Below are 19,480 nucleotides of genomic sequence, written 5' to 3' on the forward strand. Positions count from 1 at the left end.
AACTTATATGCAGAGTACATCATGAGAAACGCTGGGCTGGAAGAAGCACAAGCTGGAATCAAGATTGCTGGGAGAAATTTCAATAACCTCAGATATGCAGATGACACCACCCTTATGGCAGAAAGTGAAGAGGAACTCAAAAGCCTCTTGAGGAAAGTGAAAGAGAAGAGTGAAAAAGTTGGCTTTAAGCTCAACATTCACAAAAGGAAGATCACGGCATCTGGTGCCATCAGTTCATGGGAAATAGATGGGGAAACAGTGTCAGACTTTATTTTGGGGGGCTCCCAAATCACTGCAGATGGTGATTGCAGCCATAAAATTAAAAGACGCTTACTCCTTGGAAAGGAAAGACCAACCTAGATAGCATATTCAAAAGCAGAGACATTACTTTGCCAACAAAGGTCTGTCTAGTTAAGGCTATGCTTTTTCCAGTGGTCATGTATGGATTTGAGAGTTAGACTGTGAAGAAAGCTGCTGCTACTGCTGCTGCTAAGTCGCTTCAGTCGTGTCTGACTCTGTGCGACCCCATAGACGGCAGCCCAACAGGCTCCGCCGTTCCTGGGATTCTCCAGGCAAGAACACTGGAGTGGGTTGCCGTTTCCTTCTCCAATGCATGAAAGTGAAGAGTGAAAGTGAAGTCGCTAAGTCGTGTCCAACTCTTAGCGATCCCTTGGACTGCAGCCTACCAGTCTCCTCCGTCCATGGAATTTTCCAGGCAAGAGTACTGGAGTAGGGTGTCATTGCCTTCTCTGGAAGAAAGCTGAGCGCCAAAGAATTGATGCTTTTGCACTGTGGTGTAGAAGAAGACTCTTGAGAGTCCCTAGGACTGCAAGGAGATCCAACCAGTCCATTCTAAAGGAAATCAGTCTTGGGTGTTCTTTGGAAGGAATGATGCTAAAGCTGAAACTCCAGTAATTTGGCCACTTCATGCAAAGAGTTGACTCATTGGAAAAGACCCTGACGCTGGGAGGGATTGGGGGCAGGAGGAGAAGGGGACGACAGAGGATGAGATGGCTGGATGGCATCGCCGACTCAATGGACATGAGTTTGAGTGAACTCCGGGAGTTGGTGATGGACAGGGAAGTCTGGCGTGCTGCGATTCATGGGGTCACAAAGAATCGGACACGACTGAGCGACTGAACTGAACTGAACTGACGTTCTTCTCCTGAGAATCTGAACACAGGAACTCAGTGTCCATGCTGCCTGGAGCTTCCTGAGTTAGCTTACTGCATATCCCAGAGGGCGGGGATGTCCCTTCACTTCTGCCCTGAGTGATGTTCCCTCACTCCTAGTCCTCCTTGGGTGGTCCCCTCTTCTCCTTACCCTGACGGGGGCGCTAAGCACCAAGGCTGAGCCTGGAGGCTGGGGCCTGATCCGGGTTCTTGGGGGCGGGGCCTGCAGCCCAGGTGGGAGGAGCCTGGCTCCCTCTGGGGTCCTGGCATCTCCCCTCCCAGTGGAGCAGCCCGTCATGGGAGAGCAGAGGCCGTTGGAGGCCCTCTCTGGAGGAGCTGAGGCTGTGCTTCCAGCTGGAGAACCACACCCTCTGGGCCCCTGGCAGGTGCCCTGTGCCCCAGGCTCTCTGGGGTCCTTGAGGAGTCCCTGACCAGGCCAGACCAGCCCCACCCACAACAGCCCGACACCCAGCAGGTGGAAGACTCAGAGGACAAGGCAGGAGGGGCAGTTATGGGAGGGACCGATTTGCATGGCGACCTTGCCTCCCCAGGCTGTGGGAGGGATAAAGGAGCCCAGAGGGGCTGTGTCTGCTGAGAGACTAGAAGGAGGGGCTCAGGGAGCGCCCCCACCATGGCCTGGACCCCTGTCCTCCTCAGCCTCCTCGCCTACTGCCCAGGTCACTGGATCCTCGGGGTTTGGGGACGTAGCCCCAGTGGCACCCAGGGCTCTGTTCTTCACCACTGGGGCCCAGGCAGTGCTGTGGGACCCAGTGCCACCGTCCCTGTGTCTTTCTTTCCTTTCTACAGGGTCCTGGGCACAATCCGGGCTGACCCAGGAGGCCTCCGTGTCACGGTCACTGGGTCAGTCGGTCACCCTCACCTGCACTGGGAGCAGCAACAACGTTGGATTCTACGGCGCGGGCTGGTTTTAACACCGCCCAGGTGCTGTCCCCAGAACCGTGATGCAGGGAAGTTCTCGGGCCTCAGGCTTCCCAGCCCGGCTCTCGAGCTCCGTTCTGGCTCCACCGCCTCGCTGAGCATCTCTGGGCTGCAGGCTGAGGACGAGGCTGACTATTACTGTTCCTCATGGGTGCACAGCCTCAGTGCTCCCGCGGTGCCCAGGGCTGTGGGGAAGAGTGACAAAAACCTCCCGCTGGCTGATGGCTCTTTGTGATGACGGGTGTCCAACAGCAGTGGGAGGACTGGGTTCTCTGTTATTTCTTCCTCCCCACACTGGAGGGTCTGGAGCTGGGGTCTCAGCACATCCTGTGATGGGATCTGTCTGAGGGCCGCTTCCATGCTGGTCTCACATCCACTCTGTGTCAGCTCCATGCTTCCCCTGAGAATCATGAGGTGAGAGACTGTCCCCCAGGCTCGCACCCTCTGTACCTGGGAATCATTGGCGTACACTTAACCACAGTGTGAAGAATCATTCACATCACTGGACACGAGGCTGACCTTTCATTTTGGTCCTGGGAAGCATTCTCTAAGCCCCAGGGATGTCCTGTCTGAGAGAAGGGTCTATGTCTGGTAACCTTGGACTGCTCAGATGGGGTTCAGGTAGGCAACTCTGGGTCAAGTACAATGGGGTCCTAAACATAGAGACAATAATTATAGATAATAATAATAAAGCAAATTTTTGAAAGTTATTAGTTCTTATCAATCCTGGTCTTGGGTGTGTTAAGATACTTTATATTAATATTGTTAGGTACGTAGAATAGGGAAAAGGAGTCCAAAATGGCAGTGGCTAAAAGGCAAGAAAGGGAAAAGCCCGCGAAAATAGGATAAAGGAAGGTCCGAGAACCAGAGTGAAGACTTCAGGTAGAAGAAACAGCACTCCTGGCTAAGCTCAATTTGCATAGGGCAGGCCCAGGTGGAGGAAAAAACATATAAAAGCAGGAGCCAAAGCGCTTTCCCTCTCTCTTTGTCTCCCACGTGCATGCGCTCTTTCTCTCTTTCTCCCTCCCCCACGCTCCTCCACTCTCTTCTCTTGGAGTCTTTGGGTTGGCATGCCCTCACACTTCAAGGATGGATTCTCCTGCTATCTTCTAAATAAAATACAACTGTAACACTGATTTGCCTAAGAGCTACAACACGGTTTGTCTAAGACCCGAGAGCTGTGACGTGCCGAGGGCTTTAATGTCCGTCGCTCCAAATCTTTGTTGTGACGAGACAAAGAACCAAGGGACATACACTCGCATGACATAAAGATCTCAAAAATTTTGAGATTTTAAGCTGTTTGTTTGGGGTAATTTGTTATGCAGCAGTAGTTCATTAATGCACTGCCAACTTTGGGTGATGTCTTTATCCAGGGGCGCCTGTCCATTTGGTCCAATTTTAGCCAGAATCTGCTAAGTCAGTTTAGAAAAAATACCCCACCCTTGATCCGACCACCCTCAATATCAGCTCAAATTCCTTGTCACTCACCTCACTATCTTAGCCTTGCCTAGCCTCAGCAACGATCCTCTCAGTTGAGCCAGAACCCACCCTCACCCTTATGGTCCTCTGAGTAAGTTTCCACCCACTGACACCAACCCTGTTGCTGTTCATTGCTTTTCAGTCTCCCAGCCTCTCTTTGCAACCCCATGGACCCACCCTGTCCTTAGCTGTAAATCTCAGCTGTGTCCCTGCTGGAGTCAGACTTAAGCTCAATCTCTCTCCCCGATTATAAGACCCCACTGTAGTACTCTTACCTTGAATAAAGTTTTTCTTACCACCTTGTGTTCAGTTCGGGCTTCCCTGGTGGCTCAGCGGTTAAAGCATCTGCCTGGAATGCGGGAGACCCGGGTTCAATCCCTGGGTCGGGAAGATCCCCTGCAGAAGGAAATGGCAACCCACTCCAGTACTCTTGCCTGGAAAATCCCATGGATGGAGGAGCCTGGTAGGCTGCAGTCCATGGGGTCGCTGGGAGTCGGACATGACTGAGAGACTTCACTTTCACTTTTCACTTTCATGCATTGGAGTCGGAAATGGCAACCTGCTCCGGTGTTCTTGCCTGGAGAATCCCAGGGACGGTGGAGCCTGATGGGCTGCCATCTAAGGGGTCGCAGAGAGTCAGACATGACTGAAGCGACTTAGCAGAAGCAGCATGATGGTCCTGAGCTCAGAGGGACACAGAAGGAGCATCTGGCCTGGTGCTAAAGAGGGGACAGCACACAGAGCAGGGGGCGAGATCTGTCCTTGAGGGCTCTGCTCTCCAGGTCACAGGATGTGTGTCTGGGCCTGGACAAGGCACGGGAGGCGCTTGGGGTCCATTCCTGAAGGTGGGTAGTGGGAGGCAAAGCTGGGCCCCTGAAAGAGCTCCCTGACAAGGCCTGGTTGCCTCTGCTCTGGGCTCCGAGCTGTGACTGCCCACTCCTGAGACCTACAGAACCCAGCTCTGGCAACCCTCTGGCCGCCCTCAGGCATAGAGACCCAGCCCAGCACCCAGGAGGGTCAGTGTGATGCACGGGATCCTTTGCATGAAAGTGTTAAGTAGGTAGAATAGGGAAAAGGAGTCCAAAATGGTGGTGGCTAAAAGACAAGGAGAAGTTCATTAATGCACTGAAGGGGACGACAGAGGATGAGATGGCTGGATGGCATCACTGACTTGATGGACGTGAGGCTGAGTGAACTCCGGGAGTTGGTGATGGACAGGGAGGCCTGGCGTGCTGTGATTCATGGGGTCACAAAGAGTCGGACACGACTGAGCTACTGAACTGAACTGAAAAGACAAGGAAGGTCAAAGGAAGGTCCAAGGACCAGAGTTAAGACTCCAGGCAGAACAAACAGCACTCCTGGCTAAGCCCAATTTGCATAGGGCAGGCCCAGGTGGAGGAAAAACATAAAAGGAGGAGCCAAAGCGCTTTCTCACGGACTCTCTCCTGCGTGCGTGTGCGCGCTCTCTCTCTCACTTTCTCTCTCCTGCTATCTTCTGAATAAAATAGAGGTGTAACACTGATTTGCCTAGGAGCTATAACACGATTTGTCCAAGACCTGAGAGCTGTGATGTGCTGAGGGCTTTAATGTCTTTCGCTCCAAATCTTTGTTGTGACGAGACAAAGAACCGAGGGACATACACTCGCGTGACATCTAAGGTTCCATGACTCGGGTTTAACCTGGTTGAAACAACCTTCGCGCGGAAGAGGCCAAGCACAGCAGGAGCCCAACTCAGGGAAGCTCCCGCGATAGAAGCAGAAGGCGAAGAAACCCAGTGCAGGGGAAGGCCCATCGTGCTGGAAACCGGGACAGCGAAAAACGAACTCAGCAGAAAGCTCACATGGCCCAGTCTCAGGTTCCAGAAGACCTCCGGTTAAGGTAAGAGGTTCTCGCTGCTATGCCTGGAGGGACCTTTACAATCTCTCATTTCTTGTTTCCTCAACCTCCCGATAACAGGCGGGCGGCAGGGGGCACAATTGAGGGACTCTGGAGAGGCTACTCCTCAGCATGTCCCAAAGGCTCTATCTGCTGAGCCCCAGTAGCTGTTACACAAGCCGGTGGGGGTTCTTCTGTCCTTTCTCTTCTCTGTGCCAAGGATCAGACCAATGAAACTGTGAGCACCGGTCTGATATTTAGCAAAATTTCCGGCGGGCTATGAAGCGGATTCCTTGGCACGTTTTCCCCACAGCTTTTTCCTCCTGTCCTTCAGCTCTCTCCTGGGACTCAAGCCCGGCCAAAACTAATGAAACTCAGGCTCTGATGTCTCATTGCAAAAATTCATTGAGAGACAAAGTGATAAGAGGTGGATTTGTTAGGATCCAGAGAGAAGCCACTCTTCAGGGTGTGAACCATTGCCGAGGGCAAGGGGCTGGGGCCAAGGTATTAGGCCTGGCTAGGTTTTGTGAAGGGATGGAATTCATATGCTAATAAGTGAGAGGATCATCCCAGCCATTGGGGAACCTGTGACCTTGTGCCTTGGAGCTGTCCTGCCACCTCTGGGTGTGTCTTGGCTTGTAGATTGGGGATTAAGGTTTACTTGAATGGCATCACTGACTGGATGGATGTGAGTCTCAGTGAACTCTGGGAGTTGGTGATGGACAGGGAGGCCTGGCATGCTATGATTCATGGGGTCGCAAAGAGTCGGACACGACTGAGCGACTGATCTGATCTGAATTTGACTTGTCATCTTGGACCCAATTGATTTTAATTGGTTTACATTATACCCTTGTGCTATGTCATTCTTTCAAAGGTTGTGCTCTGCCCGCTTCCCTCCCGTTTCATCCTCTTTTCCTGAGCCCCATCCAGACCCACAAGGTTGCCTCTACAATCTTCTGGAGAGACAACCAGAACATAGCTGGCCTTGGGAGGGAAATACTCTATAATATCCAACCCCCTAATCCTACCCAGCACTGGTCACACTGGAGATCTTGGGGGCGCCCAAACTCTAGACTGGGAGGTCCCAGGAGGTCATCACGCCTTGACCTGCCTAGGGATCGGTCTTTGAAAGGTTGTCATGCCTCAAACTGCTCGGGGATCCTCTAGTCCCAGGGGTCCCAGGAGGTCGTCATGCCTCGACCTGCCCAGGGACCCAATTCTCAGGAGGCCGTCACGCCTCGACCTGCCCTGGGATTCGATCTCTAGGAGGCTGTCACGCCTCAGCCTGCCTGGGGATCTGCACCCTGACCTGGGGACGCCTGGCTTTCAGGTTGCAACAGTACTAGGTAGGATGAACTTACAACATATCTATTCCCATCCACGGTGGGCAAACTAGCAATGAGTTACAAACCCCTTAATTCTACCCAGCAGTCGTCACACTGGAGATCTTGGGGACGCCCAAACTTCAGTACGGGGGGTCCCAGGAAGTCATCACGCCTTGACCTGCCTAGGGATCGGTCTTCGAAAGGTTGTCACGCCTCAACCTGCTCGGGGATCCACCAGTCCCAGGGGTCCCAGGAGGTCGTCACGCCTCGATCTGCCCAGGGAACCAAATCTCGGGAGGCCCTCACACCTCGACCTGCCCCGGGATTCGATCTCTAGGAGGCTGTCACGCCTCAGCCTGCCTGGGGATCTTCACCCTGACCCGGGGACGCCTGGCTCTCAGGTTGAAACAGTTCTGGGTAGGATAAGCTTCAGAAAGACTCATCCCTAAGGAAGCACACCCGTAAAAATAGAAAAAGGTACTGTCTTCCAGATGGGAAATAACCAATCCACTTCCCGGCAGAAGCCCTTGAGATGCATCCTTGATAACTGGAAGCTGTTTGACCCTCTAGCTCTAAGGAGAAGTCGTTTGAAAGTCTTTTGTGCCACTGCGTGGCCACAGTATCCACTGGGGGATGAGGAACACTGGCCTGAGGATGGAACTTTAAATTATAATACCATCCTGCAATTAGAATTATTCTGCAAAAGACAAGGGAAATGGACAGAGATCTCCTATGTCCAAATTTTCTTCCGACTAAGAGATATGAAGGAACTCTGTCTTAAGTATGGGATTGTAGTATGCCCTAAAAGTGAGCCCACTAGGAAAATGGTGTTAGGCACAGGCAACCAAGAAAAGGAACCCCCTCGTGAAGGCTCACCTCCCACAGATCCCGAATTGCCTGGTGCTCCTTCCTCGTTCCCAAACGTGCCCCTATATCCAGGAGCACCTCCTCCACAAAAGCCAGCTCGAGTATGTCCCTTAGTTGAAACTGGAGGAGAATTCGGACCAACCCGGGTCCATAAGCTCTTCTCCCTCTTAGAACTAAGGCAGACCAAACAAGACCTGGGAAGCTATACAGATGACCCAGGGAAATATATAGATACATTCCAACAGATTACCCTGGCCTTTGACTTGACGTGGAAAGACATCATGGTCATATTTAGTCAAACTTTATCTGATCCTGAACATACCATGGTCTTAAAGGAAGCCCGGAGGTATGCAACAGGGCTCCACATGTCCAGTGATAGATACCCAGTAGGGGAAACTGCAGTCCCCTCCTATGATCCTAATTGGAGTTATAATGACCCTGAGCACATCTGGGAAAGAGATCATTTTCTAATCTGTGTGAAGGCAGGACTGAAAGCAGCCCAACAAAAAGTAATTAGCTATGCCCGGGTCTCAGCAATAACTCAGGAGCCCAATGAGAACCCCATTGCCTTTCTGGAGGGGCTAAAAGAGGCACTCCAAAAGTTTACCAACCTGGACTTAGACTATTACGAGGGACAGGTGATTTTAAAGGACAAATTCCTGTCCCAGTGTGCATCAGATATCAGAATTAAGTCACAGCAGCTACAACAGCAGGACCCTGCTGCCTCTTTAGATGAGATGGTCCAGACAGCCACCAATATCTTTGATAACGGAGAACAGGAGAAGGAGGCCAAGGCCCAGGAGAAGGAGAGAAAGAGACAAGGCATGCCCAGATGCTGGCCGCCCTCCAGAGAAGCCCTATGGCAAACCCCGAGTCCTTGAAGGACAAGGCACGAGATAAATGCCTGATCTGTAAACAGGCGGGGCTTTGGGCCAAAGAGTGTCCAAACCGTGACAAGTCTCCTAGAACGCCTTGCCATAAATGCTATCAATGGGGACACTGGGCGGCACTCTGCCTTCGGGACCCAAGAGCCTCAAGGTCAAGCGCCAAGCCTACCCTCACGATGGTTCAAGAGGGCTGAAGTGGCCCACTCCAGCCAGCCTGCCTGTCACGGATAACCATCACGAGGCTGGAGCCAAGGGTGCAACTGGATGTGGCAGGTAGGTCCGAGAATTTCTTGGTTGACACAGGGGCTACCTACTCTGTCTTGATCTCCTACTCCGGAGCCTTCTCCTCCCAAATCTGTACCATTTTGGGTGCTACAGGAAAAGCAACTACTAAAAGATTCACCCTAGCCCTTCTTTGTTGCTGGGATGGATAAATATTTTCCCACCAGTTTCTGGTGGTCCCTGAGCGTTCTACCCGCTTATTGGGAAGAGATATACTCACTAAACTGGGGACCACCCTTGTGATGGGAAGTTTTTCAGCCCCCAGAGCTCTACAGCTCCTGGTTACTACTGAAGAACCCATTACACCTTCAATAGAGAGGGATCAAAAACTATGGGAAGACAAAATTAACCCCCAGGTGTGGGACAAGGGGATTCCTGGACGAGCCCACCAAGCTGAACCGGTCATCATTGTCCTCTGAGATCCCACTCGCTTTCCTAACCGGAAACAATACCCTCTCCAAAGAGAGGCTCGGGAGGGACTACAGCCTTTAATAAATAAATTCCTTGCTTATGGGCTATTGGTCCCCACCAGTTCGCCATGTAACACCCCAGTCCTCTCAGTAAAGAAAAAAAGACAGAACCTGGTGAATGGTCAAGATCTCTGGATCATAAATGAAGCTGTAGTCCCCCTCCATCCCACAGTACCCAATCCCTATGTAATCTTGGGAGAAATCCCACCCAGTGCCAAGTGGTATAGTCTTGGATCTCAAAGATGCATTTTTTTGCATACCACTGGCTAAAGAATCCCAATATCCTTTTGCCTTTGAGTGGGAAGCCCCAGGAGAAAAACACCAACAGATGACTTGAACAGTATTACCTCAGGGGTTCAGAGATAGCCCCCACCTGTTTGGACAGGCCCTTAGCCAGGATCTCCTAGATCTGGACCTGGGATCTAATGGGAAAATATTACAATATGTAGATGACCTACTAATCTGCTCTCCAGGTGAGAAAAGTGCCCAATAACATGCAATTCAGGTCCTAAACTTCTTGGCAGGAAGGGGATATAAAGTCTCCCGCGCTAAAGCACAGATGGTCGAGACAAAGGTCATTTACCTGGGAGTTCAGATTACACACGGGTCCAGGAGGCTGTCCTTGATCGGGTACAAGGAATCCTCCAGTTGCCCTCCCCCACGAGTCAAAAACAATTGCGAGCTTTCCTGGGGCTAACTGGTTATTGTAGAATCTGGATACCCAATTATGGTCTAATTGCCCAGCCTTTATATGAAAGCTTAAAGGGACGAGACGATTCAATCCCACTGATGTGGGGAACTCCTCAAAAGAAGGCAGAGGCTACACTAAAACGGGCCTTAACTCAGGCACCTGCCTTGAGGTTGCCAGACCCGGAAAAAGCATTCCAACTTTATGTCCATGAAAGAGAGGGAATAGCCTTGGGAGTGTGAACTCAAAGGTTGGGATCTGAGCCCCAGCCCGTAGCTTATTTATTCAAGAGGTTTGATCCAACTACCCGAGGTTGGCCCCCCTGCCTTCGAAATCCTGCAGCTGTTGCAATCATGATAGAAGATGCTTTAAAACTCTCCTTTGGGGGCAAACTAATTATTTTTACTAGCCACCAAGTAAAACAACTCCTAAATGGGGGATGCCATTTATGGATGTCTGATCAAAGAATCCTCAGATATCAAGTAATGCTGATGGAAAACCCAGGCCTCACTATATCCCCTTGTGAGGCTCTTAACCTAGCCACCCTCCTCCCTACCCCCGAGGGCTCTCTCCCCTTTCACTCTTGTCTAGAAACCTTGGACCACTGGACAAAACCCCGAGAGGGATTGTCAGAAGATCTCCCGACCAATACTGAGGAAATCTGGTACACTGATGGAAGCAGCTTTGTCTTGGATGGAAAAAGAAGAGCTGGGTATGCAGCAGTCTCCAATTTTGAGACCAGACCAATTTTGAAAGGCTAAACCTCTGCCACCAGGTACTTCCGCCCAATTAGCTGAGTTCATAGCCCTGACTGGAGCTTTAGAGCTGGGAACAGGAAAAAGAATAGCCATTTACACTGACTCCAAGTATGCCTTTCTGGTGCTACATGCACATGCGGCTATTTGGAAAGAAAGGGGCCACTTGACCACCCGAGGGCCCCCAATCAAATATGGTGATCAGATTCTTCGACTCTTGGAGGCAGTCCTTCTGCCCACTGAGGTTTCAGTCTCCCACTGTAAAGGACACCAAAAAGGGAGCACGGAAGCGGCACGAGGGAACCAAGCAGCTGATCAGGCAACTAGGAGAGAAGCATTACAGAACCATGACCTAATAGGGATTGCCACCTTAGTTCCACAGACTAATTTGCCAGAAACTCCTTCATTTGCATGAAAGGCCCCGCCCCCTCTCAGGGCATGAAGAGGGGAAGGAGCGGTGTGGGGACGCTCTGCCCAGCTGTGGGGCCACAGAAGGCAGGACGCCCTGACCGTGTCCACCATGGCCTGGTCCCCTCTGTGCCTCACGCTGGTCGCTCTCTGCACAGATGACTGGATGTGGGGACAGGGGAAGGGCCCTGGGAAGACTCACAGGCCCTACTCCCTGCTCTCCTGTCAGGACCCCAGAGTCACCATGTCTGTCTCTCCCCCTTCCAGGATCCTGGGCCCAGGCTGCGCTGACTCAGCCACTCTCTGTGTCCGGGACTTTGGGTCAGAGGGTCACCCTCTCCTGCACTGGAAGCAGCAGCAACACTGGGGTCTTTATGTGAGCTGGTACCAACAGCTCCCAAGAAAGGCCCCCGGAGTCCTGACCTATGAAAATAGCAAACGACCCTCAGGACTCCCAGATTGATTCTCTGGCTCCAAGTCTGGCAGCTCAGCCGCTCTGACCACCTCAGTTCAGTCTGAGGATGACACTGATTATTACTGTTTCTCATGGGCTGATGGATTGAAAGTTTGTACATTGCTTCAGGCCAGAGTGGAAGGAGACAAAAACCTGCTTCCCCCACAGCCATGGGGCTCCCAGGGCAAGGTGTCTGCCCCTCCCTTCCTGGAGTCCCTGAGACCACGGAGCCCTGCTGTCTGGGTGTCCCCTGACTGCAGCTCAGCTGCCCCCTCAGCCCGACACCCGTCCTTAGGGCAGCGGCACACAAGGGGGTGGTCACCTGCCCCTGCAAGAAGGTCTGCTCACAGCAGTTGCCCCTGGCTCTCAGGTCAGAGTCAGCAGAACAGAGCAGGGGGGTCAGTGCCGCCCTTGCTGGGTCACTGGGCAGTGAATGCACATCCCTGAGCTTCCACCACAGAAACATCTCCTGTTAAAGGAAAAGGAAATGGAATCCAGAGTTTCTACGAGCAATTTCCACACAGTCCAGGATCCAGTAAAAATTGTCACTTCTATCAGGAACCAGGAAACTAAGAATTGAAGGGAAGTGAGACGGCGTAGACAGCAATGCTGAGATGCCTCAGATGAGGAAATCAGGTGGCAGATATTTTTAGGGACAAATCCTCAAATCTGTTTGATGAGCAAATACAAACACTTTTGGGTCCAAAGGAGAAGGAGATAAATGGAAGGGGGAAAAATGAATCATGAGAACAAGATAGTCAGAATCACTTGAAAATACAATGGGTGAAAATAAAAAAGAATTCTCTGTACAGTATCAAAGACATGTAATATTTATTATTTGATTCATTTATTTGTTCACTGACAAAGTATTTGGTGACAGAAAAAACAGGCAGCCCCTCCTTCCTCAAAGGCTTCCCAGTTTTCACGAGTGGTAAAGACCCACTTGCCAATGCAAGAGACATAAGAGATGTGGGTTCTATCCCTGGGGTGGGAAGATCCTCTGCAGCAAGAAACGGCAACCCACTCCAGTTTACTTGCCTGGAGAATCCTATGGACAGACGGGCCTGGTGGGCTACAGTCCATGGGGTCGCAAATGAAGCAAGACAGGATTGAGATCCAAGCAACTGAGCAGCAGCTTGCTCATCATGCCACCACCGTGAACGTTCCCCAAGTGCGTCACCAGGGGGCGCTGTGAACCTGCTCAGAGCTGGCAACCCTTCAACAAACCCACCTGAGGAGGCAATGGCACCCCACTTCAGTGCTCTTGCCTGGAAAATCCCATTGACAGAGGAGCCTGGTAGGCTGCAGTCCATGGGGTCTCGAAGAGTCGGACACCACTGAGCGACTTCACTTTCCCTTTTCACTTTCATGCATTGGAGAAGGAAATGGCAACCCACTCCAGTGTTCTTGCCTGGAGAATCCCAGGGACGGGGAGCCTGGTGGGCTGCTGTCTATGGGGTCGCACAGAGTCGGAAACGACTGAAGTGACTTAGCAGCAGCAACAACACACCGACGTGGTCCCCTGACCTGGTCCTGCCCCCGGGGTCAGCAGCCTGAGTTGGATGTGACAGCAGGTGCTTCCTCTCAGGGGAGACTCAGAGCCGCGGCCCCCAGGCCTCCTCCTGGGAGTGAAGCTGCACATGGGGCTGAGCACCCAGAATTGGAGGGTGAAGGGGTCAGGTGGTCATCAGTCCCCACCCTCTTCCCAGAAACAGAGGAGGGGAGGAGCCCCCAGAGCCCACCCCGTGCACCCCTCCAGCTCTCTCAGCCTGCTCCCGCTCCTCCTCATCTCTTTGCTCAGAGCCTGCCCTCCCGCTCCGCTCGTTCATGACTTTCCTCCCAATCCTGGGCCTCTCTCTTTCTACAGACCTACACTGTTGATCTCCATGGTCATGACCCAGCTCACTCTGTCAGAAGATCATGGACGTGTTTCCAGATCTTCCTGAACTGGACAGCCACTCCCTCGGCCCCTCCTTGAACCTCTCTAACCTTTCCTTCCCGAGAAGCCTCGGGTCTCTGGCTCTCAGGTGTGACCCCTACTCGTCCGATCCCTGCTCTTCCCCAGGTGCCCCTCAATTCCCAGGGGATCTTGAATCCTTTGCGGAGATGATTTATTCCCTGAGACCTCACACTCCATCCTGTGTGCCCATCAAATGAGGAATCAGGAGGGGAGATAAACCCTGGTCCTGAGACCAGGGAAATGATTCCTGACTGAGGAGTGTCTGTGCTCAGCTGCTGTGGGACTGATTTTATGCACAGTGAGCCCGGGAGAAGCTGCTGGGACCCTGGGCTGGGAAAGCAGACCCTGTCCTGGGGCTCTGCCCCCAGGGCCGTGACTGCTGCTCTGTCTGGACCATGCCTAAGTCAGGTTTGATCCCCATGATCACGTCTGAGATTCCTGAGAACAACTGATCTGCCTTGTCATGTCCTGTCCCTCATCTCAGATCTGAGACCGACCCAAGGCTCTGATAACTCAGCCTGCCCTGTTTCACAGAGAGAATGTCCTGCTATGACATAAAATCCCCCCGTGGAGATGCCATACATGTCAGAAAGTCTTTAAAATTATCTTATTTAAAGAACAGAGGCTACAAGGAAAATTATGTTTTAGAAATAGTACCATGGGAATGCAGAATTAAAACAGAGAATTGGACACAGCTTAGTGACTTAGCAACAACATTTTCTTCAGTTAAATTTAGGCATCTATTTTAAGTGATGACCTTAGATTTTTAATTGAAAATCTCAAAATCACACATCCCCTGTGTAACACTCACATGCACTACAGGGTAAGCTACAGTTGGCTGCTGTTTTCTATCCAAATACATCCTGAAGGTATAATTTGAAGACCACTTTGGGGAAAGTTGACTCTAGAGCTCTATCACCAGGTCAGGATGTGTGCTTGGGCCAGGACACCAGGGGGCGCTCTGAGGCCTTTCCTGAGGATTGTGGGGTGGGGGTGGCGGTGGAGCAGAGACCAGCCCCCTGGTACTTTCTGATGCCTTAAGATCTGGATTTCCAGCTTTTACATCCCACACCCAACAACCCCCAGGAAACCCCGTCCCTGAACATACAATGGGCTCCCTCAGGCACAAGAAGCTGAGCCAGGTCCCAGAGGTGATCAGAGCATTGTGGGGGTTGGGGGCGTCATTTGCATGAAAGGCCCCTCCCCCTCTCAGGGTATGAAGAGGGGAAGCAGCGTTGTGGGGACGCTCTGCTCAGCTGTGGGGCCACAGAAGGCAGGACGCCCTGACATGTCTACCATGGCCTGGTGCCCTCTGCTCCTCACCCTGGTGGCTCTCTGCACAGGTGACTGGATGGGGGGACAGGGGAAGGGCCCTGGGAAGACACACTGGCTCTGCTTCCTGCTCTTGTCTGGACCCCCGAGTCACCTTCTCTGTCTCTCTCCCTTCCAGGATCCTGGGCCCAGGCTGTGCTGACTCAGCCGTCCTCCGTGTCCGGGTCCCTGGGCCAGAGGGTCTCCATCACCTGCTCTGGAAGCAGCAGCAACGTTGGATATGATTATTATGTTAGCTGGCACCAACAGATCCCAGGATCGGCCCCCAGAACCCTTATCTATGGTGTGACCAGTCGAGCCTCGGGGGTCCCCAACCGATTCTCCGGCTCCAGGTCTGGGAACACAGCGACTCTGACCATCAGCTCGCTCCAGCCTGAGGACGAGGGGGATTATTACTGTTCATCTTATGGCAGTAGTAGCAGTATTGGTACAGTGCTCCAGGCCAGGGGGGAAGTGAGACAAAAACCTGCTCTCCCCCAAGTCATGGGCCTCCCGGGGCTGAAGCATCTTCTGCCAAACCAGACACTTCTGTTGTCTGTTTGATTTAAAACTGGGTTCTGAGCCCCACAACAGGAATTTGGTCTGGGAAATCCTTTAAGATCTTCATCTGCCCCTTTCCCAAGGTTTTTCTTTCACAAACACATATTATATGATTATCTGAAGTTGAGCAGAAGGCCCTGAATGCCAGAGGCAGGCCCTGGCAGACAGAGTCGTGACAGTCAGGTCAGAACCAGAGAGACAGCATCCAGCAGTGTCTGATTCAGGACACTTCAGCTCCTCGGCCATCCCTGGGCTGAGCTGAGGCCCAGGCTGCTGCGCCTGCCTTTCCTGTGACTGCCTCTCAGGCTCCCCCAGGGCTCCAGGCCTGCGGGGACTAGACCAGGACTCCTCTATTACTGGAAGAACGAGGGCAGTCCAGGGGCTTCCTGCTCAGCCTCTGCTGGACCTTCTGCTACTGCTGCCCCTGGGTCCAGGTCATCGGGGGGTCTGCCCAAGCATGGAGGCCCCTGCTCTCCCCTCTGTCCTCAAAGTCCCTCCAGCAGCCCATTCCCAGCAGAGGGTCTTAAAGGACACATAATATTGTCTCCCCATCACTGAGGACACAGGGTCTGTTAGTTCTCTATCTCAGTGTTCGAGGTTGGGGTCCGTCAGCATATCTCAGCCCAGGGAAGGCCCCACGCCCTCAGCCCTCTCTCCTGCACAGGGAGCAGGTCCTGCTCTCAGCCTCCTCTGTCCCCTCGTGGTGTCCAGGGTTCGGCAGGGTGGACTCAGCCAGCGTGGATGACGCTATGGACGCTGAGCCACACTCACGTGCTTGGGAACAGCAACACTGTTGGCACCAAGGGGGCGACTTGGCTGCCGTCTCAGTTGTGCTGAGTCCCAAGCTCTGAGCACAGGAGTCACAACCCGCCCGCAGGTCTCAGCGAGGCTGGTGGGCTCCGAGGCAGGTGGGGCCGCCTGACCATCTCTGGGCCCAGTCTGACGACGAGGCTGATTATTCCTGCTCTGCTGGGACTCAGCCCTGCTGCTCACAGGAGGCCTCACCCAGCGGGAAGTGACCCCAACCCTGAGCTCCCGGCCTCACCCGCACATGGGTTCATGGAGCACAGGTCACACAGCTGTGTCCTACTCCCTGTCACTGCCCTTTCACACACACGTGCGGGGTCTGCACATTGGCCGCCTGGGCTGTGGGGCCACAGTTAACAGTGATGTATTTTGGGAGATGTGAGATTCAGTTCAGTTCAGTTGAGTTCAGTCACTCAGTTGTGTCCGACTCTTTGCGACCCCATGAATCGCAGCACGCCAGGCCTCCCTGTCCATCACCAACTCCTGGAGTTCACTCAGACTCACATCCGTCGAGTCAGTGATGCCATCCAGCCATCTCATCCTCTGTCGTCCCCTTCTCCTCCTTCCGGGGCCCAGCCCCAGCTGATCCAGGGTATTCGAAGGAGAGACGGCATCGGCGACCTATTTATTTAAATATTCATCAAAGATATAAAGAGTAATAGAATGAGGATAGCTCAGTGAAGAAATTCAGTGGAGAAAAGAGGCTGAAATAATTCAGCCAGAAGGTGAGAGAAAGAACGACATGGGGAGACCAAGTTTCGGTGAACAAGGCCCGCACTTTTTTTCCAAAGTAGTTTTTGTACCTTAAGTTATGCATAGAGGATAATGGGGGAAGGGGTAGAGCCATGCAGTAAGCCAGGCTTTCTTCCTGAAAACTTATCATATGCAAAAGTCTAGGTGATTTGCATCATCTTCTGGCCCGGAGGCCTGTTTACATTTTAAGACCCTTTCTTCAGAAAACTTATTTTTCTCTAAAGGTGATTAGGCAGGCGCCACCCTCCAAAAGCATTAAAGTTGTATTCCTATAGGGCAAAGGTGTGGTGGGCTACAACAAAAAAGAATTAACTCAAGGGTCCAAGGTTACAAACATTAAAGCTACTACTTACACCAATTATATTAATCAATACACTGCCAGGGACACAGCAGGTAAGGGATATGGAGACTTAGCAGCAAACATTGGCCCAACAAGTGAAAAACCCTTCACCAATACAATTTCTAATCAATCTTTTAACTGCTCAAAGGACTCTGTATTTAGACAGTTTAGAACATCTCATGCCTCTCACAGTTGGGAGGCTCTGAGCAATCACATGTGGCCGGAAAAAGCTATTCAGGCAGGCTAGAGGGCTTCCAAAGGAGTTTGTAGGTTGAAACACTATCACACCCAGGAACTTTATTAACTGGAGCTATAAGTTCACTCTTTTTTCAGAGAGAGGTAGTGGGGGACAGCCCCCCCACCCCTGTAAGGTCAGAGGTGTAGGTGAAAGCACAAAGCAGAAAGTAGGCAGACTCTGGTTTTGGGGGTAGATGCTCGAGAATTTCCAGGGGGACTCCTGAGGCTCGATCCCGCCTTTGCGTATGCCGAACCTCCTTCCTCATGACGTTTGCCATGGGTGGAGTTCCTCACGCTGGCTCCCAGCAGTGATAGAATTCTAGTTGAGCTATTCCAGATCCTGAAAGATGATGCTGTGGAAAAGTGCTGCACTCAATATGCAATATGCTGGCTCCCGGCATCCTCCTGCCCCCAATCCCTCCCAGCATCACAGTCTTTTCCAATGAGTCAACCCTTTGCATGAGGTGGCCAAAGTACTGGAGTTTCAGCTTCAGTATCATTCCATCCAAAGAAATCCCAGGGCTGATCTCCTTCAGAATGGACTGCTTGGATCTCCTTGCAGTCCAAGGGACTCTCAAGAGTCTTCTCCAACACCACAGTTCAAAAGCATCAATTTTTCAGCACTCAGCTTTCTTCACAGTCCAACTCTCACATCCATACATGACCACAGGATAAACCATAGCCTTGACTAGACGGACCTTTGTTAGCAAAGTGATGTCTCTGCTTTTGAATATGCTATCTAGGTTGGTCATAACGTTCCTTCCAAGGAGTAAGCGTCTTTTAATTTCATGGCTGCAGTCACCATCTGCAGTGATTTTGGAGCCCCCCAAAATAAAGTCTGCCACGGTTTCCATTGTTTCCCCATCTATTTCCCATGAAGTGATGGGACCGGATGCCATGATCTTTGTTTTCTGAATGTTGAGCTTTAAGCCAACTTTTTCACTCTCCACTTTCACTTTCATCAAGAGGCTTTTGAGTTCCTCTTTACTTTCTGCCATAAGGGTGGTGTCATCTGCGTATCTCAGGTTACTGATATTTCTCCCAGCAATCTTGATTCCAGCTTGTGCTTCTTCCAGTCCAGCATTTCTCATGATGTACTCTGCATGTAAGTTAAATAAGCAGGGTGACAATATACAGCCTTGACGAACTCCTTTTCCTATTTGGAACCAGTCTGTTGTGCCATGTGCAGTTCTAACTGTTGCTTCCTGACCTGCATACACATTTCTCAAGAGGCAGGTCAGGTGGTCTGGTATTCCCATCTCTTTCAGAATTTTCCACAGTTTATTGTGATCCACACGGTCAAAGGCTTTGGCATAGTCAATGAAGCAGAAATAGAAGTTTCTCTGGAACTCTCTTGCTTTTTCCATGATCCAGCAGATATTGGCAATTTGATCTCTGGTTCCTCTGCCTTTTCTAAAACCAGCTGGAACACCAGGAAGTTCATGGTTCACATATTGCTGAAGCCTGGCTTGGAGAATTTTGAGCATTACTTTACTAGCATGTGAGATGAATGCAATTGTGCGGTTGTTTGAGTATTCTTTGGCACTGCCTTTCTTTGGGATTGGAATGAAAACTGACCTTTTGCAGTCCTGTGGCCACTGCTGAGTTTTCCAAATGTGCTGGCATATTGAGTGCAGCACTTTCACAGCCTCATCTTTTAGGATTTGAAATAGCTCCACTGGAATTCCATCACCTCCACTAGCCTTGTTCATAGTGATGCTTTCTAAGGCCCACTTGACTTCACATTCCAGGATGTCTGGCTCTAGGTCAGTGATCACACCATCATGATTATCTTGGTTGTGAAGATCTTTTTTGTACAGTTCTTCTGTGTATTCTTGCCACCTCTTCTTAATATCTTCTGCTTCTGTTAGGTCCATACCATTTCTGTCCTTTATCGAGCCCATCTTTGC

At 51.6% G+C, this 19,480-nt stretch overlaps 1 long non-coding RNA gene, 1 pseudogene and 1 gene segment (V, D, J or C); all 3 read left to right on the forward strand.

Annotated features, from left to right (window-relative positions):
• The window catches only part of LOC129629573 (immunoglobulin lambda variable 1-40-like), a 52,181-nt gene extending 36,712 nt beyond the window's left edge, over positions 1-15,469 (forward strand). Inside the window, 1 exon segment of the V gene segment in view lies at positions 15,226-15,469. Within this exon segment, the coding sequence occupies positions 15,226-15,436 (211 nt within the window).
• LOC129629572 (immunoglobulin lambda variable 1-40-like) lies at positions 1,314-6,469 on the forward strand (annotated as a pseudogene).
• Positions 8,652-12,414, forward strand: LOC129629574 (uncharacterized). The gene is made up of 3 exons (XR_008703279.1): positions 8,652-8,817; positions 10,576-10,759; positions 11,415-12,414. It is a non-coding gene; the product is annotated as an uncharacterized LOC129629574 (long non-coding RNA).
• Positions 15,470-19,480: the final 4,011 nt, after the last annotated feature.

This window comes from Bubalus kerabau, chromosome 16, assembly GCF_029407905.1.
Source record: "Bubalus kerabau isolate K-KA32 ecotype Philippines breed swamp buffalo chromosome 16, PCC_UOA_SB_1v2, whole genome shotgun sequence".
Taxonomy (NCBI): domain Eukaryota; kingdom Metazoa; phylum Chordata; class Mammalia; order Artiodactyla; family Bovidae; genus Bubalus; species Bubalus kerabau.